At 40.4% G+C, this 20,739-nt stretch overlaps 1 protein-coding gene across 1 annotated transcript in view; it reads right to left on the reverse strand.

Annotated features, from left to right (window-relative positions):
* The window catches only part of LOC126187874 (serine/threonine-protein phosphatase 5), a 98,664-nt gene that overhangs the window by 49,464 nt on the left and 28,461 nt on the right, over positions 1 to 20,739 (reverse strand). Inside the window, exons 5-6 of the mRNA XM_049929206.1 lie at positions 17,463 to 17,627; positions 8,812 to 8,917 (exon numbers count right to left, since the gene is read on the reverse strand). Coding sequence (XP_049785163.1) covers positions 8,812 to 8,917; positions 17,463 to 17,627 — 271 coding nt within the window. The remainder of the gene's footprint in view (positions 1 to 8,811; positions 8,918 to 17,462; positions 17,628 to 20,739) is intronic.

Here is a 20,739-nt window from a genome sequence, read left to right on the forward strand (position 1 = left end):
GGAAATTGAGGTTTTAGTGGAGATGATCATGTAAGAAATGAAGATAGGAATGAACCAGTCTTGTATAATATTAACAAAAAGATCGAATAAAATAAACTAGTGAAAAGTTACCTACAAAACATGAGTGCAGAGAGAATTCTACACCTGATCCTGCTGTACCAGCCTAGAAGAAGAGTCACAGGTAGACAGAATGAGGTGGCAGTGAAGAGTGCAGATGGAATAGGCACAGGTGCCTAAACCTTGAAGAGAAGAAGAAGCAGAAAGTCTAATCATTTGATACCTGTTATCTGAAGAACATCTCCACAACATTTGATAAATATCAAACAGGTGTTTTACAATTTAACACTTTCCACTTCCATCAACATAATATTATTAAGTTTTTACTATGTCTCATTTAATACTCTGGCCAAGTGAAAAATATTAATACATGTTTCAAGCCTAACATTATCAGGCAATACACACTGAATGTATAATATATTAATATATTAAGTTCAAGTTTTTTCCGTGACATTAGAAATACGAAATTTTGTGGGCTGTTGCCAATTTTTCACTGCACATATTTGCGAAGTGTTTGTTGCCCAATAAAGGATAGTGAATTAGTGTCTATTCCAAATTAAGTTTGTAACATTCTCATGCATCTGTGTATGTTCTGTGATTTCTCATTCGCCAACTGATGATGTTCTGTTTAGAATCTGAATTTATTTCACGTGAGGACCAAGTTTCTAACGTTTTACTGTTGACTAGAGTACTTCACAGATCTCCTCCACAATGTTGCTTGTCATTTCACTTCCACTTCTGCATTAAATACTGGATACATTTTCTATTTGTAAAAAGACATTCAGCAGGTAGGACATTAAAATAAAACCTATATATAATCATCATCATCAGCTATCTACATATGGGAATTATCATTTTTAAATACAAGTATTATTGATAAACAAGGAAGAATGAAAAATAATTATGTACAGTAATTCCATTTACATAATCATCATATAAAGCTTTGGAAATAATTATTTCAATTTTAGTGTTTAGTATGGGTTCTGTATGTTCAAAAGCTTGCCTCATTGCTAATGATGTAACAACACACACACACACACACACACACACACACACACACACACACACACACACACACAATTTAAGGACAAAAAACTGGGGTGCATGAATCAATTGTAACAAAACTGATACTGCTCTGCCTCCAACAATAGATGGTGTTATACACTGAGGTAACAAAATTCGTGGGATAGCTATAGGCACATATACTTATGGCAGTATTTTTGTGTACACAATATGTAATAGGGCAAGTTCATTGCGACAACTCACATTTGCACTGAAGTGTGATTCATGTGAAAAGGTTTCAGACATGATTAGGGGCACACATGGGAATTAACAGAATTTGAACACTGAATGATAGCTGGAGCTAGACACATGGGACATTCCACTTTGGACATACGTTAGGGAATTAGTTCAAATGGCTCTGAACACTATGGGATGTAACATCTGACGTCCTCAGTCCCCTAGAACTTAGAACTACTTAAACCTAACTAACCTAAGGACATCACACACATCCATGCCCGAGGCAGGATTCGAACCTGCGACCATAGCGGTTGTGCGGTTCCAGACTGAAGTGCCTAAAACCACTCGGCCACACCAGCCGGCTGTTAGGGAATTCAATATTCCATTATCCACAGTGTCAAAAGTGTGCAGAGACTACCAGATTTCAGGCAATACCTCCCACCATGACAATGCAGTGGCTGACAACCTCCATTTACACCTACATTTACATGGAAACTCTGCAGATAACATTTAAGTGCCTGGCAGAAGGTTCATCGAACCAACTTCACAATAATTCTCTGTTATTCCACACTCTTAACAGTGCATGGAAAAAACGAACACCTATAACTTTCCATGTGAGCTCTGATTTCCCTTATTTTATTATGATGATCATTTCTCCCTATGTAGGTTGGTGTCAACAAAATATTTTTGCATTCAGGAGTGAGTTGGCAATTGAAATTTTGTGAGAACATCGTGCAACAAGAAATGCCTTTGTTTTAATGATGTCAGTCCCGATTCCTGTATCATTTCCATGACACTCTCTCCCCTATTTCCCAATAATGCAAGACATGTTTCTCTTCTTTGAACTGTGTATAGTAACTGCTTTAACAGCACTGCCATCAACAGTGTTTCAATAGCTATCAGGCAGAGAAGGCAATGACTATGTATTTCTGCTAGCATGCTTTACAAATGACCAGTATCACTTTGGATTCATTGTGAAAACTATTATAAGCATCTTGCATTGAAGTCCGCACTAAATTTGGAGCTTCTGAAAAGATCGCCAATCATGGGGGTTTGTGTTGGTTTAAATTTGACATGCTTTTTTGTTGTTTCTGCAACAGTATTCTAACTCATTTTCAGTATTAAGGGGTTGGTTGGTTGATTCGGGGGAGGGAACCAGTGATGTCATTGGTCCCATTATGTCCTTTCAAAGGAACCATCATGTCATATGTCTGAAGCGATTTAGGGAAATCATGGAAAAACTAAATCAGAATGGCCAGACGTGAGTACGAACCATCATCCTCCCGAGTTGAGAGTCCCATGTGCTAAGCACCGCGTGTGCTGTGTCAAAACTCACAGATTATGTTCGCCCTTACTAGTGCTGAGCATCCTACACGATAACTTAATACCACCACCTGGGGCTTACTGTAAATATATGTGTACAAGGTATTAATAAGATGATGTGACTTACCAAATGAAAGTGCTGGCAGGTCGACAGACACACAAACGAACACAAACATACACACAAAATTCAAGCTTTCGCAACAAACTGTTGCCTCATCAGGAAAGAGGGAAGGAGAGGGAAAGACGAAAGGATGTAGGTTTTAAGGGAGAGGGTAAGGAGTCATTCCAGTCCCGGGAGCGGAAAGATTTACCTTAGGGGGGAAAAAGGACGGGTATACACTCGCACACACACACATATCCATCCACACATATACAGACACAAGCAGACATATTTAAAGACAAAGAGTTTGGGCAGAGATGTCAGTCGAGGCAGAAGTGCAGAGGCAAAGATGTTGTTGAATGACAGGTGAGGTATGAGTGGCGGCAACTTGAAATTAGCGGAGATTGAGGCCTGGCGGATAACGGGAAGAGAGGATATATTGAAGAGCAAGTTCCCATCTCCGGAGTTCGGATAGGTTGGTGTTAGTAGGAAGTATCCAGATAACCCGGACGGTGTAACACTGCGCCAAGATGTGCTGGTCGTGCACCAAGGCATGTTTAGCCACAGGGTGATCCTCATTACCAACAAACACTGTCTGCCTGTGTCCATTCATGCGAATGGACAGTTTGTTGCTGGTTATTCCCACATAGAATGCATCACAGTGTAGGCAGGTCAGTTGGTAGATCACGTGTGTGCTTTCACACGTGGCTCTGCCCTTGATTGTGTACACCTTCCGGGTTACAGGACTGGAATAGGTGGTGGTGAGAGGGTGCATGGGACAGGTTTTACACCGGGGGCGGTTACAAGGGTAGGAGCCAGAGGGTAGGGAAGGTGGTTTGGGGATTTCACAGGTATGAACTAAGAGGTTACGAAGGTTAGGTGGACGGCGGAAAGACACTCTTGGTGGAGTGGGGAGGATTTCATGAAGGATGGATCTCATTTCAGGGCAGGATTTGAGGAAGTCGTATCCCTGCTGGAGAGCCACATTCAGAATCTGATCCAGTCCTGGAAAGTATCCTGTCACAAGTGAGGCACTTTTGTGGTTCTTCTGTGGGAGGTTCTGGGTTTGAGAGGATGAGGAAGTGGCTCTGGTTATTTGCTTCTGTACCAGGTCGGGAGGGTAGTTGCGGGATGCGAAAGCTGTTGTCAGGTTGTTGGTGTAATGCTTCAGGGATTCCGGACTGGAGCAGATTCGTTTGCCACGAAGACCTAGGCTGTAGGGAAGGGACCGTTTGATGTGGAATGGGTGGCAGCTGTCGTAATGGAGGTACTGTTGCTTGTTGGTGGGTTTGATGTGGACGGACGTGTGAAGCTGGCCATTGGACAGGTGAGGGTCAACATCAAGGAAAGTGGCATGGGATTTGGAGTAGGACCAGGTGAATCTGATGGAACCAAAGGAGTTGAGGTCGGAGAGGAAATTCTGGAGTTCTTCTTCACTGTGAGTCCAGATCATGAAGATGTCATCAATAAATCTGTACCAAACTTTGGGTTGGCAGGCCTGGGTAACCAAGAAGGCTTCCTCTAAGCGACCCATGAATAGGTTGGCGTATGAGGGGGCCATCCTGGTACCCATGGCTGTTCCCTTTAATTGTTGGTATGTCTGGTTTTCAAAAGTGAAGAAGTTGTGGGTCAGGATGAAGCTGGCTAAGGTAATGAGGAAAGAGGTTTTAGGTAGAGTGGCAGGTGATCGGCGTGAAAGGAAGTGCTCCATCGCAGCGAGGCCCTGGACGTGCGGGATATTTGTGTATAAGGAAGTGGCATCAATGGTTACAAGGATGGTTTCTGGGGGTAACGGATTGGGTAAGGATTCCAGGCGTTCGAGAAAGTGATTGGTATCTTTGATGAAGGATGGGAGACTGCATGTAATGGGTTGAAGGTGTTGATCTACGTAGGCAGAGATACGTTCTGTGGGGGCTTGGTAACCAGCTACAATGGGGCGGCCGGGATGATTGGGTTTGTGAATTTTAGGAAGAAGGTAGAAGGTAGGGGTGCGGGGTGTCGGTGGGGTCAGGAGGTTGATGGAGTCAGGTGAAAGGTTTTGTAGGGGGCCTAAGGTTCTGAGGATTTCTTGAAGCTCCGCCTGGACATCAGGAATGGGATTACCTTGGCAAACTTTGTATGTGGTGTTGTCTGAAAGCTGACTCAGTCCCTCAGCCACATACTCCCAACGATCAAGTACCACAGTCGTGGAACCCTTGTCCGCCGGAAGAATGACGATGGACCGGTCAGCCTTCAGATCACGGATAGCCTGGGCTTCAGCAATGACAAGAGACGTTACTTACACTGCTGCTTTCTTTGATAATGATCAACAAGAATCAAATAATAGACTGCGTATGATAGAACATGTTCTGAACGAGAGTTAGGCGAAAATTTTCTCCGTTTGAAAATCTTTGCGGCCGCTTCTTTATTACATCAAATTCTGCACTGAAATTAGAGTCATCTTAGATTTAAAAATCTAGTCACTTGCCGTGCTTCATTTCTGACTGTATCACTATTAGGCATAAGAATAATACGAATATAAACATGACACGATACGTATATTCTTCCGCGTTTGCTGTTGTCTCACTCTAGTTTCGTAGTTTATTAGGCAGACAGGATTTAAATGAGATAGCAACAAACACGAAAGAATACATGGCAAAATGTTTATATTCGTATTATTCTTATGGTGAAGAGAATACTGTATGTGATTCAAATTTCATCAGGTTCCGATTAGCAACCATCTCTTCTCACAGATAGGAAAAAATTCAGAACGTAGAGTTGGCCATATTGAAAAACATCCCAGTCAGATTTTCGTAGTACAGTGAAATTGTGCTACATTCGAAGATGAACAATACGGAATTTGTATTTACTTCGTTGGATAATGTATGAAAATGCAGTGGTCGAAAGTCGCGGCGGAGAAAAAAAGCTCGTCTTCCACTTTTTTTAAAAAAAATTATTTACTGATGCAGAGGTTTTGGCGCCAGTATTTATCTTTGTGCCTACAAAGCATGCCCGCGTAGCGCTACATATATTTGACGGCAGAAGTTAGTTGTGGTGGCACGTACCAACATTTTTCATAACTTCCGCTTGCTTTTCACTCTATTCTAAGCCGCAGGCGATTTTTTGGATTACGAAAACCGGAAAAAAAGTGCGGCTTAGATTCGAGTAAATACGGTATATCCTCATTCACAGCTCTGCAAATAAATTGGACAGCAGTTAAAGAAAAAATTCAAACTGAAAACACTGTATTTCTAACTCGGTGGACCTCATAAATAAAATACAAGGTCTACTCATCTAACACAGTGTTAAATTAGTACGGGAATGTGCTGATATTCTGACAGGACTGATGTGCAGATCTTATGCCAGCCCTGTCTATGTGGATGACTTGACAGCGTCCACTCAGACTATTTCCAGTTCCAAGGGCCTCTGTGTAAACAGTTAGATGGCAGAACTATACGGTCTGACAACACTTAGTAACACACAAACAAGCAGCTTTACACTCAAGGGTGCACATTTTATTATCTGCTCCCATGTCCAAAGAATATTTCGAAGGGTGTGCAGCTATCTGTAGTTGTTTGCTGATGATGCTATGGAGTATGGTAAGGTGTCAAAACTGAGTGACTGGATGAAACATACATGTTGACTTAGACAAAATTTCCAGTTGGTGTAATGAATGGCAGCTATCCCTAAATGTGGAAAAATGTAAGTTAATATGTATGAGTAAGATCAAGACTGTAATGTTCGAACACAGTATTACTAGTGTCCTGCTTGACACAGTCACGTCATTTAAATATCTGGGTGTAATGTTGCAAAGCAATATGAGGTGGAACAAGTATGTGAGAACTGTGGTAGGGAAAGCAAATGGTTGACTTCGTTTTATTGTGAGAATTTTAGGATAGAGTGGTTCACCTGTAAAGGAGATTGCATATAGGATGCTGGTGTGACCTATTCTTGAGTACTGCTCGAATGTTTGGGAACCGTATAAGGTCGGACTGAAAGAAGACATCGAAGCAATTCAGAGGTAGGCTGCTAGATTTGTTACCAGTACGTTCGAACAGTGTTTAAGTGTTTAGGAGATGGTTTGGGAACTCAAATGGGAATCCCTGGAGGGAAAGCCACATTCTTTTTGAGAAACACTACTGACAAAATTTAGAAAACCAGTATGTGAAGCTGACTGCTAAATGATTTTACTGCTACCAACATACATTGTGCATAACAACTACGAAGATAAGGTACGAGAAATTGGGCCTCATACGGAGACATACAGATAGTCATTTTCCCCTCACTCTATTTGTGAGTGGAACAGGAAAGGAAATGACAAAATAGTGCTACAGGGTACCCTCCACCGTGCACCGACAGTAGCTTGCAGAGTACTGATGTAGATGCAGAAGCAGAGATGGCCACAATAATATTTATTGTCTCAACGAATGGTTATAGTGTCCTCACTTACCATATATTGCATAGAAATCAAAAATTGAAAATTATACCTCTTAATTATGTTCTCTGTTCTTCCTTCACACATCAACAGTACATAGTGTACAATCTGATACCTATGACAGATACCAAAGATTGTAACCAGAACACTGAAATCCTGCAACTATAAGATTTTGCACTATTCAAGGAACACTACAGCCCACAGTATTTTCAAAAGTAAAGATAGAACAACTACTAGCCAACAGTGGGATATACGAACTTATTTTTCCTGATTGCAGTAAGTTTTATATTGTTCAATCAGGCAGAGACATCACAACTAGGTCGGCTGAACATGAACCCAACTGGAGCTCGCAGGATTATGACTCTGCATTTGCTGAGCATGTACTAGGTGAGGGCCACAGTTACAAGCCACTGTCCATGTCTTCCACTTAGCAAATAAAGACCAAAACCTTAATCTGTTGGAAGCCCCTGGAAATCAACAAAAATGTGATCCACAGTTCCAATCTTAATATTATATTAGTTTTCCAATACCTCCCTCACTGTTCTATTCTATTCCTCCACGTTTCCTCTATTTATTTTATTGTGATTGTCTATGTACACTGTATATTTTGTTGTTATAATTGTCATTTCCATCTTTTACTCTGTTTCTGTATCATCTTCCACACACAATACCTCTTCAAGCTATTTTTCGGTACTCTTGTTATGTACTAATGTTATTTATTGGGATTGTAAATGAAATTTAAATAGTTGTATAGGCAGTTTATCTGAGTTCAGTGTTAATGTTGTTCTTGTTTGTTCCCTTTATATTTATTTACTTTTTAACATTTTAACTGCATCATCACTTGACTGTCAGAGATGACATTTTGTGTGTTCATACATCACTGTGTGTAACAACTTTTCAAAGATGTTCCTGAGCATTCCACCTCCTTTAACAATGATAGTCAGTTTAAGTCTAAAGATGGCCTTGTAATCTACAAACTGGTACACAAAAACAAATTATTATAACAGAACATGATCAATATTGTGCTTTTACATTTACTATTATAATATTAATGTATACTTTGGAAAATCCAGGATGGAGTGTAACAATACCAGAGAAGGAAAGTTGCTACTCACCATAATAGCGGAGACGCTGAGTCGCGACAGGCACAGCAAAAAGATACAGGTAACTGAAACCACACTTTTTTGTTGTGCCTATCACAACTCAGCATCTCTGCTCTACGGTGAGTAGCAACTTTTCTTCTCTGGTATTGTTAGTGTATACTTTGTGTTTTTAAAAGCATGATATGCTTGTTCAGTAAAGCAGAAAAACCTGCATTAAGGCACTTACGTGCAAATTTTCAATTAAAAAAAAAATTGCATTATCTATATCAGTTTCATACAATTTACTTATACCACAAGTATTTTCATTTCACTGTATTGACATTAAGATAAACACTGAGTTTAAACTTACTGAGGGTTCATAAAAAGAACAAGATAACATCTTACTGACATGGGTAACATGAACCACTTCCGCAGGCAGCATAAACATTCACTCGTGTAGCTCTCTGAACCATAATACTTGACAGTGCCACATTTTTACCAACAAATTCTGAAGATCACTACCAGCTGAAGAGGGAAAATTAATTCTCTAACCTACTAATAAAAAAAATTACAATACTTATATGACAGTAACTTACCTCGTGCCATGAAGAAATGATTAGGATATAGTAACTTGAAACCAAATAACGTAAATATACATTCAACTGAGAATGAACCTCTGTCAACAAAGTCCCCATTAAACAGCTGGTTTTTCATTAAGGAAAAAGGTCATAACATATGATTGGAAACACCTAGGTGGAATCAAAATAGAAAATATAGCAGGAATAAGAATAAATCATCGTCTTATAGTTAATTAAGGCACTGAGCGGAGGATTGGCAGATACAGAAACTCTTAACTAAGCTTTTAGCCCCCCCTCCCCCCCCCCCCCCCTCTCTCTCTCTCTCTCTCTCTCTCTCTCTCTCTCTCTCTCTCCCTCCCCCCCCCCCCTCCCCCTCCCCGCGAGTGGGGCAGGTTGAGGGGAACGAACTGAAGCAGCATATGAGGGATGGAGGACAACGCCTGCCCTACCTCAGCTTTGCTTGGTCATACTCTGAAGTACACGGAACAGTGCGACATTTCAATGAGTATTGCGGTGTGACATTTTTCAGTCAGCATAGCTCTCTCCAGTTCAGGTGGCAGATTGCACAGAAAGAGGCAGTATGGTGGTCTATTGTCCAAACCTTTAAAAATGAATGGGAGAAAGAAGGCATGAGAATTCTCAATATATATTGTGCAGTTGTGTAAGCAATGAGTACTGCAAATCTGCTAAAAAATGACATTAAAATACCACGCAGAAAGAATTTATGGATTTAGTTGACAATGAAAGGGCAAAAATTACAACAGACGACAGACAAGATTCATTACTCAGTACATCAAGAAGTATTTGGTGCTAAAGTTGCATGGTGGTACAAAAAGTAAAATTTCTGATGTCACATGCATTATTCCACTGTCAGTTGAAATAATAGAATTGAACAAACAGTTTGGAGAGTTTATATATAACTGCAAAGTACGAGCGTTAAGTAAAGGGGCATACCTGGAATTATTTTACAATCTGAAACCCACTATTGTTGAATTTATGAAGGAAAATGAGTGCAGGAATGAAAATTAGAACATCCGGAGTAGATCGCACTTTAAGTGAACTTGACTGGTCACAATAAGACACTGCAAAGTGAGAAACATCATCTTCCTGATTTGATAGGGATGCATTTCAAAAGAAAATTGCATTGTAGAATGGACATATTCTGATAAATACAGTCCAGTTCCCTAAGCTCACTAGCATTACAAAAAACCTGTGGTCTAAAGAATTCATTGTGGCCTTGACACAATTACAAGGATAGTTTTCTAAACATTTTAAGAACAATGCCAATATTACATCTGTTTTGGACTTGTTTTTGAGACAGTTTGACGTTCCAAACTGGGACCATGACACCTGTGGACTACATGAACTTTGTAGGGGCCATCTGTAACCCCTTGAGCTTGATGTATTCCTCAAAGTGATGGCACATTCCAGCAGGATAACCGTCATTGTCGCAAGGACAGAATCGTGCATGTGCAGATGTAACTGATTGACTTGCTATGTAATTCCCTTTTTAAAGACAAAACCTTTCATGTTAAATTGTCCAGAATGTCTACATTGTTTTCCTCAAACAGACTTTCCACTTCTCCATGATCAGGTTGCAGACAGGCTACAATATTTTGACCAACGTGTGCATGAAATTTTTTTTTCTATTACAAAACTAAACAGGTCATGATTATGTGGTAACCTGAGTGCAAAAATCTTTGAAACTGCCTGCATCAGCCTATATGCCAATAATCTGTACTGGATAAAAAATGTACTGAGTCTTCAATGCTCCATGCAATTAAGTAATATTCTAAATTTGTTTTGTTTTTGATCTACATTGTACAAAAATGTGAAATATAGAGCCTTGTTGTATGCAGTGGAACTGCATTGCCATTAAAATGCGGCACATTCCCAGTTTCCCCTCTTCTTCCTCACAATCGGAAAGCACGGTGTGGCTATGGGAGGGGGTGGGGGGATGGGTCAGCCAGGCTGAGCACTGTGGCACTTGTTACAGGGCACAGCTCGCAAGCCAAATTCTTGCCCACTCCTGATTAAGGGATTAAGCTGGGTGGTTGGAAAATTAAGAGTGTATGTGGATATCATATGGGGGATCTACACTGATGAGCCAAAACATAATGACCATTGCCCACTGTGAGGTGGTGTGCTGCTGGCTGGTGATGAAGGCACATGACATGGTAAGGGAAGTATATGTATGGAGCAGAGACGATTGGGGAATTCTTCTAGCAACAATAAGAGGTTTAAATGCCAAAATAAGCCAACTTAGAAGACTTCAACAAAAGCCAGATTATTGTGGTCCAGTGCCTGCAAGCGAGCATCTTGGAAACAGCAAAGCTGGTAAGCTGTTTGCGTGCTGCTGTGATTAGTATCTAGGGAAGGTGGTTGAAGAATGCTGAAACCACGAGTAGTTGACAAGAAGTTTGACGTCCAAACCTCACTACAGAAAATATGGATTGGAGGCTTGCCCACACTCTACAGCAGGATAGGTGGCAATCCGTAGCAGATCTGACAACAGAGTATAGTGCTGGCACAGGCACAGGTGTTTTGGAGCATTCCAGTCAGCGCCGTGTTGAACATGGTGTTCTTCAGCAAGGACCACTACGTATTCCCATGTTGATCCAACAATATCATCAATTATGATTACAGTGGACACAGATCACTGAGATTGGACTGCGGATCAATGGAATCATGTTGCCTGGTCAGATTGATCCCATTTATTGCTAAACCAAGTTGATGGTAGTGTCTAGATTGGCCATCATAAAGGCAAATGGCTGCTTGAAACATGCAGCGTGCCAAAGACGCAAGCCGGTAGGAGCAGTATTATGTTACGGGGAACATTCACGTGGGCTTAGATGGGACCATGACACCTGTGGACTACATGAACTTTGTAGGGGCCATCTGTAACCCCTTGAGCTTGATGTATTCCTCAAAGTGATGGCACATTCCAGCAGGATAACCGTCATTGTCGCAAGGACAGAATCGTGCTGCAATGGTTTGAGGAACATGATACTGAACTCATGCTGATGTCTTGGCCAATAAATTCGGCTTACCTGAACCTAATACAACCCAATGGGACGCTATTGGGCGCTAACTTCACGCCCACAAACCAACCGCTCGTAAATTATAGGAAGTTTGTGACCTGTGCGTAGGTATCTAGTGCCACAAACCTTGATAGATTTCTATCAAGTACTTGTCGAATCCATGGTATGTAGAATTGCTGCTGAACTCTGTTCCAGAAGTGTGACAATACACTTAAGTAGGTGGTCAAAATGTTTTGGCTCATCAGAGAATTTGTTGGCTTGTTTTGGGAGGATGGGGACTGTGGAAGACAAAGACTTTCAGCATATTGTGTAAGAATTGCTCATCAATGTGACTGTGCTATCTACGAATGGTTAGCCTGTACACGGGAGACTTTGGTGTGGAATGGATAGCAGCTGTCAAGTGGACATCCTGTTTGTGGTTGGCAGCTTTTCTATGCACACGGTTTTTATTTGTGGCCACAGCTCTGCAGCGGATGTATTTTTGTATCTTCCGCATGACGCAGAGAAATGAGGATATAGTTGGTCAGGCATCGAAAGAATGAGGTGGCAAGTTTGCAGCTGGCAAGACATTGTTAGTACTCAATCGCAGCAAAGGAAAGGTGATCAGGTGGCTTGTTTGGGTAGAGGTGGCAGTAATAATGACAAGAAGCAAAGGATTCAAATGCTAATGGGATAGTGATCACATGTGAGCAAGAAGTGGACAGTTTCAATGTCAGAGGGTGGGATCCAGGAGTTGGAGGCATTATCAAACAAGGCAGAAATTCATTCTGGGGTACAAAACAATTAGCAACAAAGTGGTGCCTAGAATAGTTAGGTTTATGGTTTTACAAAGCATACAGAATGGGCTGTTGGCTCGATAAAGAATATGGATTCTAAGTAGTAATTCTGGGATGGTCCTAAGGGTCGGAGTAAAAATTGCAGCTTATGGTGAACTTCTGGAGTGAGATCCCTCCAGGAATTCATTGTGATTTGTCACCAGCACGATGGAAACCATTTTCAGAGAGAATGATCACATCAGATCTGTTTCGTGATTGAAGACAGCTCCTCTTTCTTCATAAAGTAGTTTGTCTTGTTGAGAATGGACCTAGGAAAGGACAGCAAGACCAGACTGGAGGTGAAGAATTGCTCTAGAGGTTACAGTTGGAAAAGGAAAGATGGGTTTAACATCCTGTCAACAATGAGGTCATAGGAGTTACAGCAGAAGTAAACTGGTCACCCTGCCATTTGTCTTAAGTGACACAGAAAACCAAACTTGTGGATGGGGACTTCAGCTGCTGTTGTCCTCAATGTAATTCCAATGTCTTATAACACAGTGATATCTCACATGTCATGACTGCAAGGATATGTGGATTGGGAGAGGCTTCTTACTGGTTTTGGTCAAATGGGGTTGACAGGGAAACAAAAATTCATTTAAGATTGGGTGAAGGAGCTTAGATCAATCCAGTACAACTGAATTTGGGTGTGGAGCTAGAAAATACTGGAAAGATTATGTATTGTCCTGACATTGATTGAGTGGTGAGAGCATATGTTGTGTCTCATGTGGAGAGGAACAGGAAGTAATAGGAAAGGAGGTGGTAGAGGACAGTTAGTGGAGTGGAAGCAGAAAGGGAAAAATGTGGCTTCAACATACTCATTTGGGTGCAGGCAGGAGAACTCCTTTGTGGTACACGATGGAACTTGTGGGGCGGGGGGGAAAAGAGCAGGGGTTGAAGAGAGGAAGAAGAGACTGGAGAGAACAGTATGGCATTACATGAGTGGTTAAATGAAATGAACTACACTGACACACTGGGAAGCTGTTGGGAGGAGTAGACAAGGTAGGGATAGAGGTGTAAGTGGGATAGGGGCAAGCAGAGATTGAGGCCAGGGTTGCTGCAAGGATGATTATAATGAACACAATACAAGGGAGATAGTAAAATGGTGGTTTGTAAAGTTCTTGGAATCACCACAAGAGGTCAGCAATAGTGCAACAAGTTGTTCACGTGATATTCATTGGACTGTTGCCTGTAAACATGTGCCACATCAGTGCTCTTGGAAGAGAGCTGTGGCAATGACGTGGCTCTGTTGTTGTTCCCGTGAAGAGATTAGATTCGAGCAGTGATTAAGTGCTTTGTAAAGAAAGGTATGAAAGCAAAGGGCATTCATGCCAATTTCCAGAATACACTGGGGGACTCCGCTCTTTCATATTCAACTGTTGCCAAGCAGACAAATGAATTTAAATCTGGCCGGGAGAGCTTTGATGATGATCCACACTGCGGTCAGCCAAGATGTGCAACTACTCCACAAATCATTGCAAAAGTGCACAAAATGGTCATGGAAGATCACCAATTGAAAGAGCACAAAATTGCTCACGCTTGCCAGATGTCTTCTGAAAGGGTATATCACATTTTAACAGGCGAATTAGAAATGAAAAAATTACCTGCAAGGTGGGTGCTGCGACTCTTGACACGCGCCCCGACACATGCCGTCGCCACGGCAAAATGACATGAACTAAGGTATGAATTGTTGCCACACCCACCTTATTCACCTGATATCGCTCCGTCAGACTTCTACCTCTTCCCAAAACTGAAAATTTTTCTTGGTGGATGAAGATTCATTTCAAACAAAGAACTGATAGCTGGAGTTGACAACTATTTTGCAGGCCTGGAGGAAACACTTTTTCGAGATGGGATCAAGGCACTGGAACATCGTTGGACCAAGTGCATTAATCTACAAGGAGACTACATTGAACAATAAAAAAGAGTTTCAGTGATGTAAGAATTTTTTTTCTATTCCGTTCCAAGAACTTTTCAAACCACTTTCATAACGAAGAACACGAATTGTATGGCATGGGTTGTGAAGATGGCACTGAGAGACCGGCATGTCAACAATTTTTTGTATGTTCCAGCCGTTGAGCAGTTATCGATGCAGATGATGGGTGGGTACTATGTCTATTATGCCTAGTAAAGCACTGTAGTGTTCAAACCAACTTCTGATTCGCAAAACATTTTAACTTACAACTTCACAGGCAGGCATTTCCCCTACAACATTTGATTGTCTCCACCACCCAGTTGGTCACAATATAAAACCTAAACTAGCTAATGTTTCCTTTCACCATCTTTGAACTACTCATCCATCCCATCAAGTTTTCCCTTTATTGATTACTTATTTTTCCTTCTTCCCTCTTTAAGTTTTGGAATTCATCTCACCGTATTTTCATGACTAATTCTGCACTAACTTCTTTTTTCTCTTCCCTTTCTCTGTTGATGTTAGTTTTTGTCTTATCCATGTTCCAATGTTTCATCCTTTATCTCAACCCATTCTAGTGAGCAAAAATCTATTTCTTTGTATTTATAAATTTTACTTTATCAGACTTCCCTCCAATTTTTATCTCACTTTCCTCCTATGTTTTTGTAAATTGTTAATAAGAACTTGAGGTGAATACGAACCGTCCTTCATTGATATAGTTGAGTTTGGATAGGATTTGTGAACATGCGTTCAATGAACCTTATTTCTAAATAACCTGCCAGAATGTCACATCAAGCAATCAGCTGGGATCAACAGGAACAGAATGCATTGACCAGTGTGACTGCCAGAGGGTGTCATCACTACACCGCGGGATGGCCTCATGGAGACAGAACCATGGCCGCGCCCGCCTCCTCTCATCCTACCAATAGAACTCAATCTGTCCACATTGCAGCAGCTGAGACCACCTACATCTGGTTATGGGCCTCAGGAGGTGGCCCACATACCCTTCAGATTGTTATCCGGGGAACGTTTCTGCCAGAGCAAAGGCCGGATGGCAGGGTATGACTGGCCTGACGTGCCCCGCAGCCACAGCTTCCGATGTTGTGCTCCCTATACGACAATGGTCCGCCCCTTTGGTGGGGAGGAATGTTCCAGTGTATCATTAAGAGCCAGTATGTTGGCCAGGAACATTTATAGCAGAGAGGGCTGTGAAGACAACATCAGCCTTTAGTACACTGATCAACCCCTCTCTAGGACGACACCGAGACAGGAGGTGCCTCTACACGAAGAGAATATAAGCACTGCGCCACCTAGCCGCAACCCGAGATGAAGACAAGCCATCCTACAAACGCTACAGCTGTGACTTAGGAAACTTATCATTTCAGTGTACTGGAATTGTATATGAAGAGATTGCTTATGTTTCATGTTGTCCTTTGCTTGCGACATCCCACTGTAAATTTCTCCAAGTTAAGTATTGTCATTTGTCTTATAATAATAAACTTCATGAACATGATTTGCTTGAATTGTTGTCTAGCAATCCGAGAAGCAAATTTCCTAGGCCCCCCTATATTAGACGAGTAGGCAGAACACAACAAAATTTCTGAAGTTTGAATGAAGTAGGAAACATAGAAAATCTGAAAAGGGAAATGCGAAGGATCTGCTAGACCTCCCAGAAGCATACCCTATCCTATCATATCAGAGGCACGACCACATGTTAAAGAAATCAAATCACATACCGAATCTGCTACACAGTCTTTTATGTGAGCATGATGACTAGCAAGACCTCTACCTGAATGAATGGCCACTGCCAAACTATGGCCAAACCAAGGTTGATTATCCAGTGCTGCCAAGCATTACACACTGTAAAACTATAGCTCATTCACATAAAGTGCCGCCTGGATGCTACACCCTAATACCAGCTTCTCTTAGTTAAGTAGATGAGAATAGACCTAAAAACACATCCTTTGGGAACTCAGCCCTGCCAGCCCCAAATCTGACCGGTTTCTGTCCCACACTCACTTCCACACTTACATTTTTCTCTGTTCAGTCATCCTCTATCACAGCCCTCCCTTTCTCTCTCTGCTTTACTGTGTGCCACACACGGCTTCCATGTCTGCACCAATGTAAGCTCACTGGGCCTGCCCATTTCCTTGCTGCCTGTCTCCCCCCCCCCCCCCCCCTCCTGACAGCTGGCAGCCTACACTTTGTTCTCAACTTTCTTGCTCCTCTCTCCAACTCCACTTTACACTGTATCTCACACAGTGGGCTGTAGTGCCAAGAGGATGTAGTTGAACATTTTTGTTAGTTAGCATTGGAAAGGACACTGAAAACTCAATGATGTTTTCAGTCTTGTTAATGTGCCTGCTGAACACTCAAAAAACCAACTATAATGTAAAGTGGTTAGCTTAATTCTTCCATTGTTTGCATTAAGAAACCAAGTATAACAGCCGACTAAAACTTGTTTTGAGCTCTACTGTGCTTTACTAGGAATGGTTCTATTGGATGTAATATGCCCTCACTTTCATCTAAACTGTAAACTAACTTACCCAATCCATTATATGGATGCTTCCAACTTAATGTTATATATAAAACACTTTGAAACATTGTGGGCTTTTACATACACACAAAGAATGTCAGAGCTGAGGGTTGCATAATGTAATAAAAAAAGATTCTAGCAATAACTCAAGAGTGAACAGATTCTTCTGTTAATTGACTCTGTGATTTCTGTCTTCTTCGCTCAGCACAAGTATCATGCTGATTCGGAAATGTTATTCTAAAACATTAAAGCTTTAATCCAAGTCATGTGGTGTTATCGTTGGTGAGTACAGCTTAGTTGACTTTATGATTTAAGCATTTATGTCTAACTATCATTATATGGGTTAATGCCATGAACGTAAAGGATACATAAGGATTTTCTTCTGAAGGAATTCCGTTAAGTTCAAATATATTCATGAGATCATAGTACTGGCCGTGTATATCTCCACACACTGTGAATTTCTTACCATCTGGAATGTTAATGTCTACAAGAGATGGTTGCTTCATAAAAAGTTGTTTCACATCTAGTAATATCTGCAACAAAAGATCCAATTATTAGCCATTATGACTTACATCATAAACAAGTAAAAAACAGAAGGCAGTAGTGTGTCAGTTTTTTTATGGAAGTATGATTACATCTATCTCTTTCAGTATTTTCTGTAACTAGATACGAGTTTCAAATACAAAATTAAGTATAAATTACACACACTATTTTACCATTTTAGTTAAAATTTTGGTAACAAACGAAAACTGTCAACACAATCAAAACTAGTAACAGAACCAAATGACAGCTCCTCTTTTTTTTATTGGTGAAGATAATTTGTGATGCCTCACTGCCCTGTATCAACCTACTTCAGGGCTGTAAGGGACTATATTGTTTATTTTGATTAATTGTGCATCAAGATCAGATAGTCCATTAACAATTGAGAATACCTTAATTGTTTCAGCCTGAGCACTGTCTAAAAATGTCATTAGTGCCCTACCATTTTGCTGCACAAAAGTTGGGAAATTTGGTACTGAAATTAGACTGAAACACTCAATGATTCCAGTTCACTTCTCCTGTCAGTCTCTTAAGAAATCTACAATGAAATCTCCAAAAACTATGAACTGTTTTATATTGTCTGACAGGCAGCTCTATAATGCAACTAGATTTCTTATAAATCGTTGGCTGTTTCCTAGAGGCGATCTGTAGATCATTAAAATTACCAGAGAAGTATTCTCCAGTAACAACTCACAAGCACATGGTTCTAGTCCTGGTTTACATGAAAACAGTTTCAATACTTTTGACTGTGTCCAACCTTAAAATACGTAGAAACTCTTTTTTCCTGTTTACATGGAAATGATGCTCTTCGCTGAACCCTGATATTCAACTTCTCTATCCTGTTGTTATTTGGTGTTCAGAGACGTACAGAATGTCTAACACATCAGAATTTTCCACATCTTTTAGGCATACAAGAAGCTCATCTGGCTTGTTCTCTAACTCCCTAAATGCTCTGATGGAACAAATTAATTTTACTTTTCTGGAAACCGTTACATATATTCCTATTCTGCTCTAATTTCTTTCAATAATGTGACTGTAACCTGACTGATCTAAGAAAAATGTGCCCACCCGACTCCAGTAACCACAGGGCTTTTGTCTTGTGCACAGTGGCCCAATTCCATTTTGTACACTTTGCTTAGCTAATATTTCCTTCCACTCCTCTTCATGTGCAGACCACAACTTGTGTATCCCCAGCTCCCAACTGCAGCAACAGGCATAGCAAAGATAACTCGACTGCTTCAGTCAAAAGTAATCTACTCAATTCCTTGTTTATACAGCTAACAACCATGTTAACGGAGGACCGGCCATTGTGCTGTAAAACCAGCACAATCTCAATATGAGTGTATGCTGTTGTTGCTCCTATTTGCTCTAGTTTACCTTACAACACTAGAATACAGTGCCTTATAATTATCACTACATTTATTTTACAATCTTGATAATATTTTCCAAATGTAAACATATGAGTTTTATTATTTTTATTGGCAATGATCATTAACTGGAGGACTGTAATATATCTTTAAAACAAACTATGCAAAATCACTACAGTAAAATACTGTAGTAGAAACACTGGCAAAGTCAGGGACCTTGTATTTTGTGCAATCCAAAGACATTGAGAGTATGGCACTAACATTGTTGAGGTGTGAGCATGTGAGGACAGACAAGAGCAGTTCAGAGCTTACAGTAATTGAGAATGGATGCAATATGGCTGTGCTAGCGTACATAATTAAGTCCACTATCAATAAATAGAAAGTGCAGCAAGGTGCTGTAGATGTTCAATGAGTGAGCATATACCTGGGTCACAGAACACGGTATAATCAAAAAGAGCTGGCTATATGGATGTCAATTATTGTTGCCACAAGATGCAATATGCTGCACCATCTGCAGCTCATTTCAAAGTTAAGACTGTGCCATTTGGCAAAGCAATATTGTATAACGTTTAGCAGTGCAATATTGTAGAAGGTTTGTTAGAGTCCCAGATTCAGTACTTTCCAATATTAAAGGATCTTTTCCTATCATCATTATTACCAATTGAAACATTAATAAGAGACATATTATCAGGTTTAAAAGAAGTTAAATGGACTTGACATTAATACTTAAAATTAGGCTAATTCATGAAACTGGAAGCAGTGACAATTAACTGAAGTTCACATGTAATTTTATGTGTTAACTGCAGTCTATAACCATTTGAGAAAGAAATTTCATGTATATTAAAAATAACTGCAAAATACAGGCAAAGTGTAGTGAATCTCTTACATTTAAACAAAAGTGTTTATATTTTTCTTGTTCTGTAAGAGTATTATGTAACTTTGGCTCTTACAATTTCAGTACGCTTATAGTGATTGCTACTATTTGTAAAATCTTACCGAGCTTAACTGTGACAAAAACTAGTATGAAATATTGATTAATCATAGGTATTAACTTCACAGTGCATTTAATGTCATCACCTGAACACAAGTTAGTAATTGTTAGTAATATTTTCAACAGGACACAGTTCATAATAAGTATGAATTGGCAACAATAAATTATCGTTCAATAAGGAAGGACAACATTCAGTGTTTTTAATCCATACTTGCACACTCCTTCAATAGCACAATGCACAGATGTGTGTCCCTCCCCATGCCCCTTCTTTGTACGCACTGCTTGGTAGCAATGCTCTGCATGCCGACACTGGACATTGCTGGGACAGCTTGGGAAGAGAGAGTGAAGAGCAGATCATGGGGTATGCTTATCCAAACAGGCAGATACCTGAGGGCAGCTGATGTTATTGTATGTACAGCAGCTTGCTTACTCACCATCACTCATTGTAACAAGTCTACTGATATGTGAATGCAACAGCATTTAACAGCTAGTTTACTAACAAGTTAGGAGAGGTTGAATGACTTTACGAAAGCTGTATTTCATGTATTAGTAAACTTTACAATTTTTAAGCAGCTTCCTTGAAATGTTTAAAGATAATTTTATATTTACAGTCACATGATACAAAATAACTAATAAATTTAAATAGATAACTCAGGGTACAAAAATTTCTAGTGCCAGGAAGCAGAAACTTCATGATGAAGTGAGATATAATAAAACTAGGCACTTTACTGAGCATGTTAGGATTAT

Source organism: Schistocerca cancellata, chromosome 5, assembly GCF_023864275.1.
Source record: "Schistocerca cancellata isolate TAMUIC-IGC-003103 chromosome 5, iqSchCanc2.1, whole genome shotgun sequence".
Classification (NCBI taxonomy): Eukaryota; Metazoa; Arthropoda; class Insecta; order Orthoptera; family Acrididae; genus Schistocerca; species Schistocerca cancellata.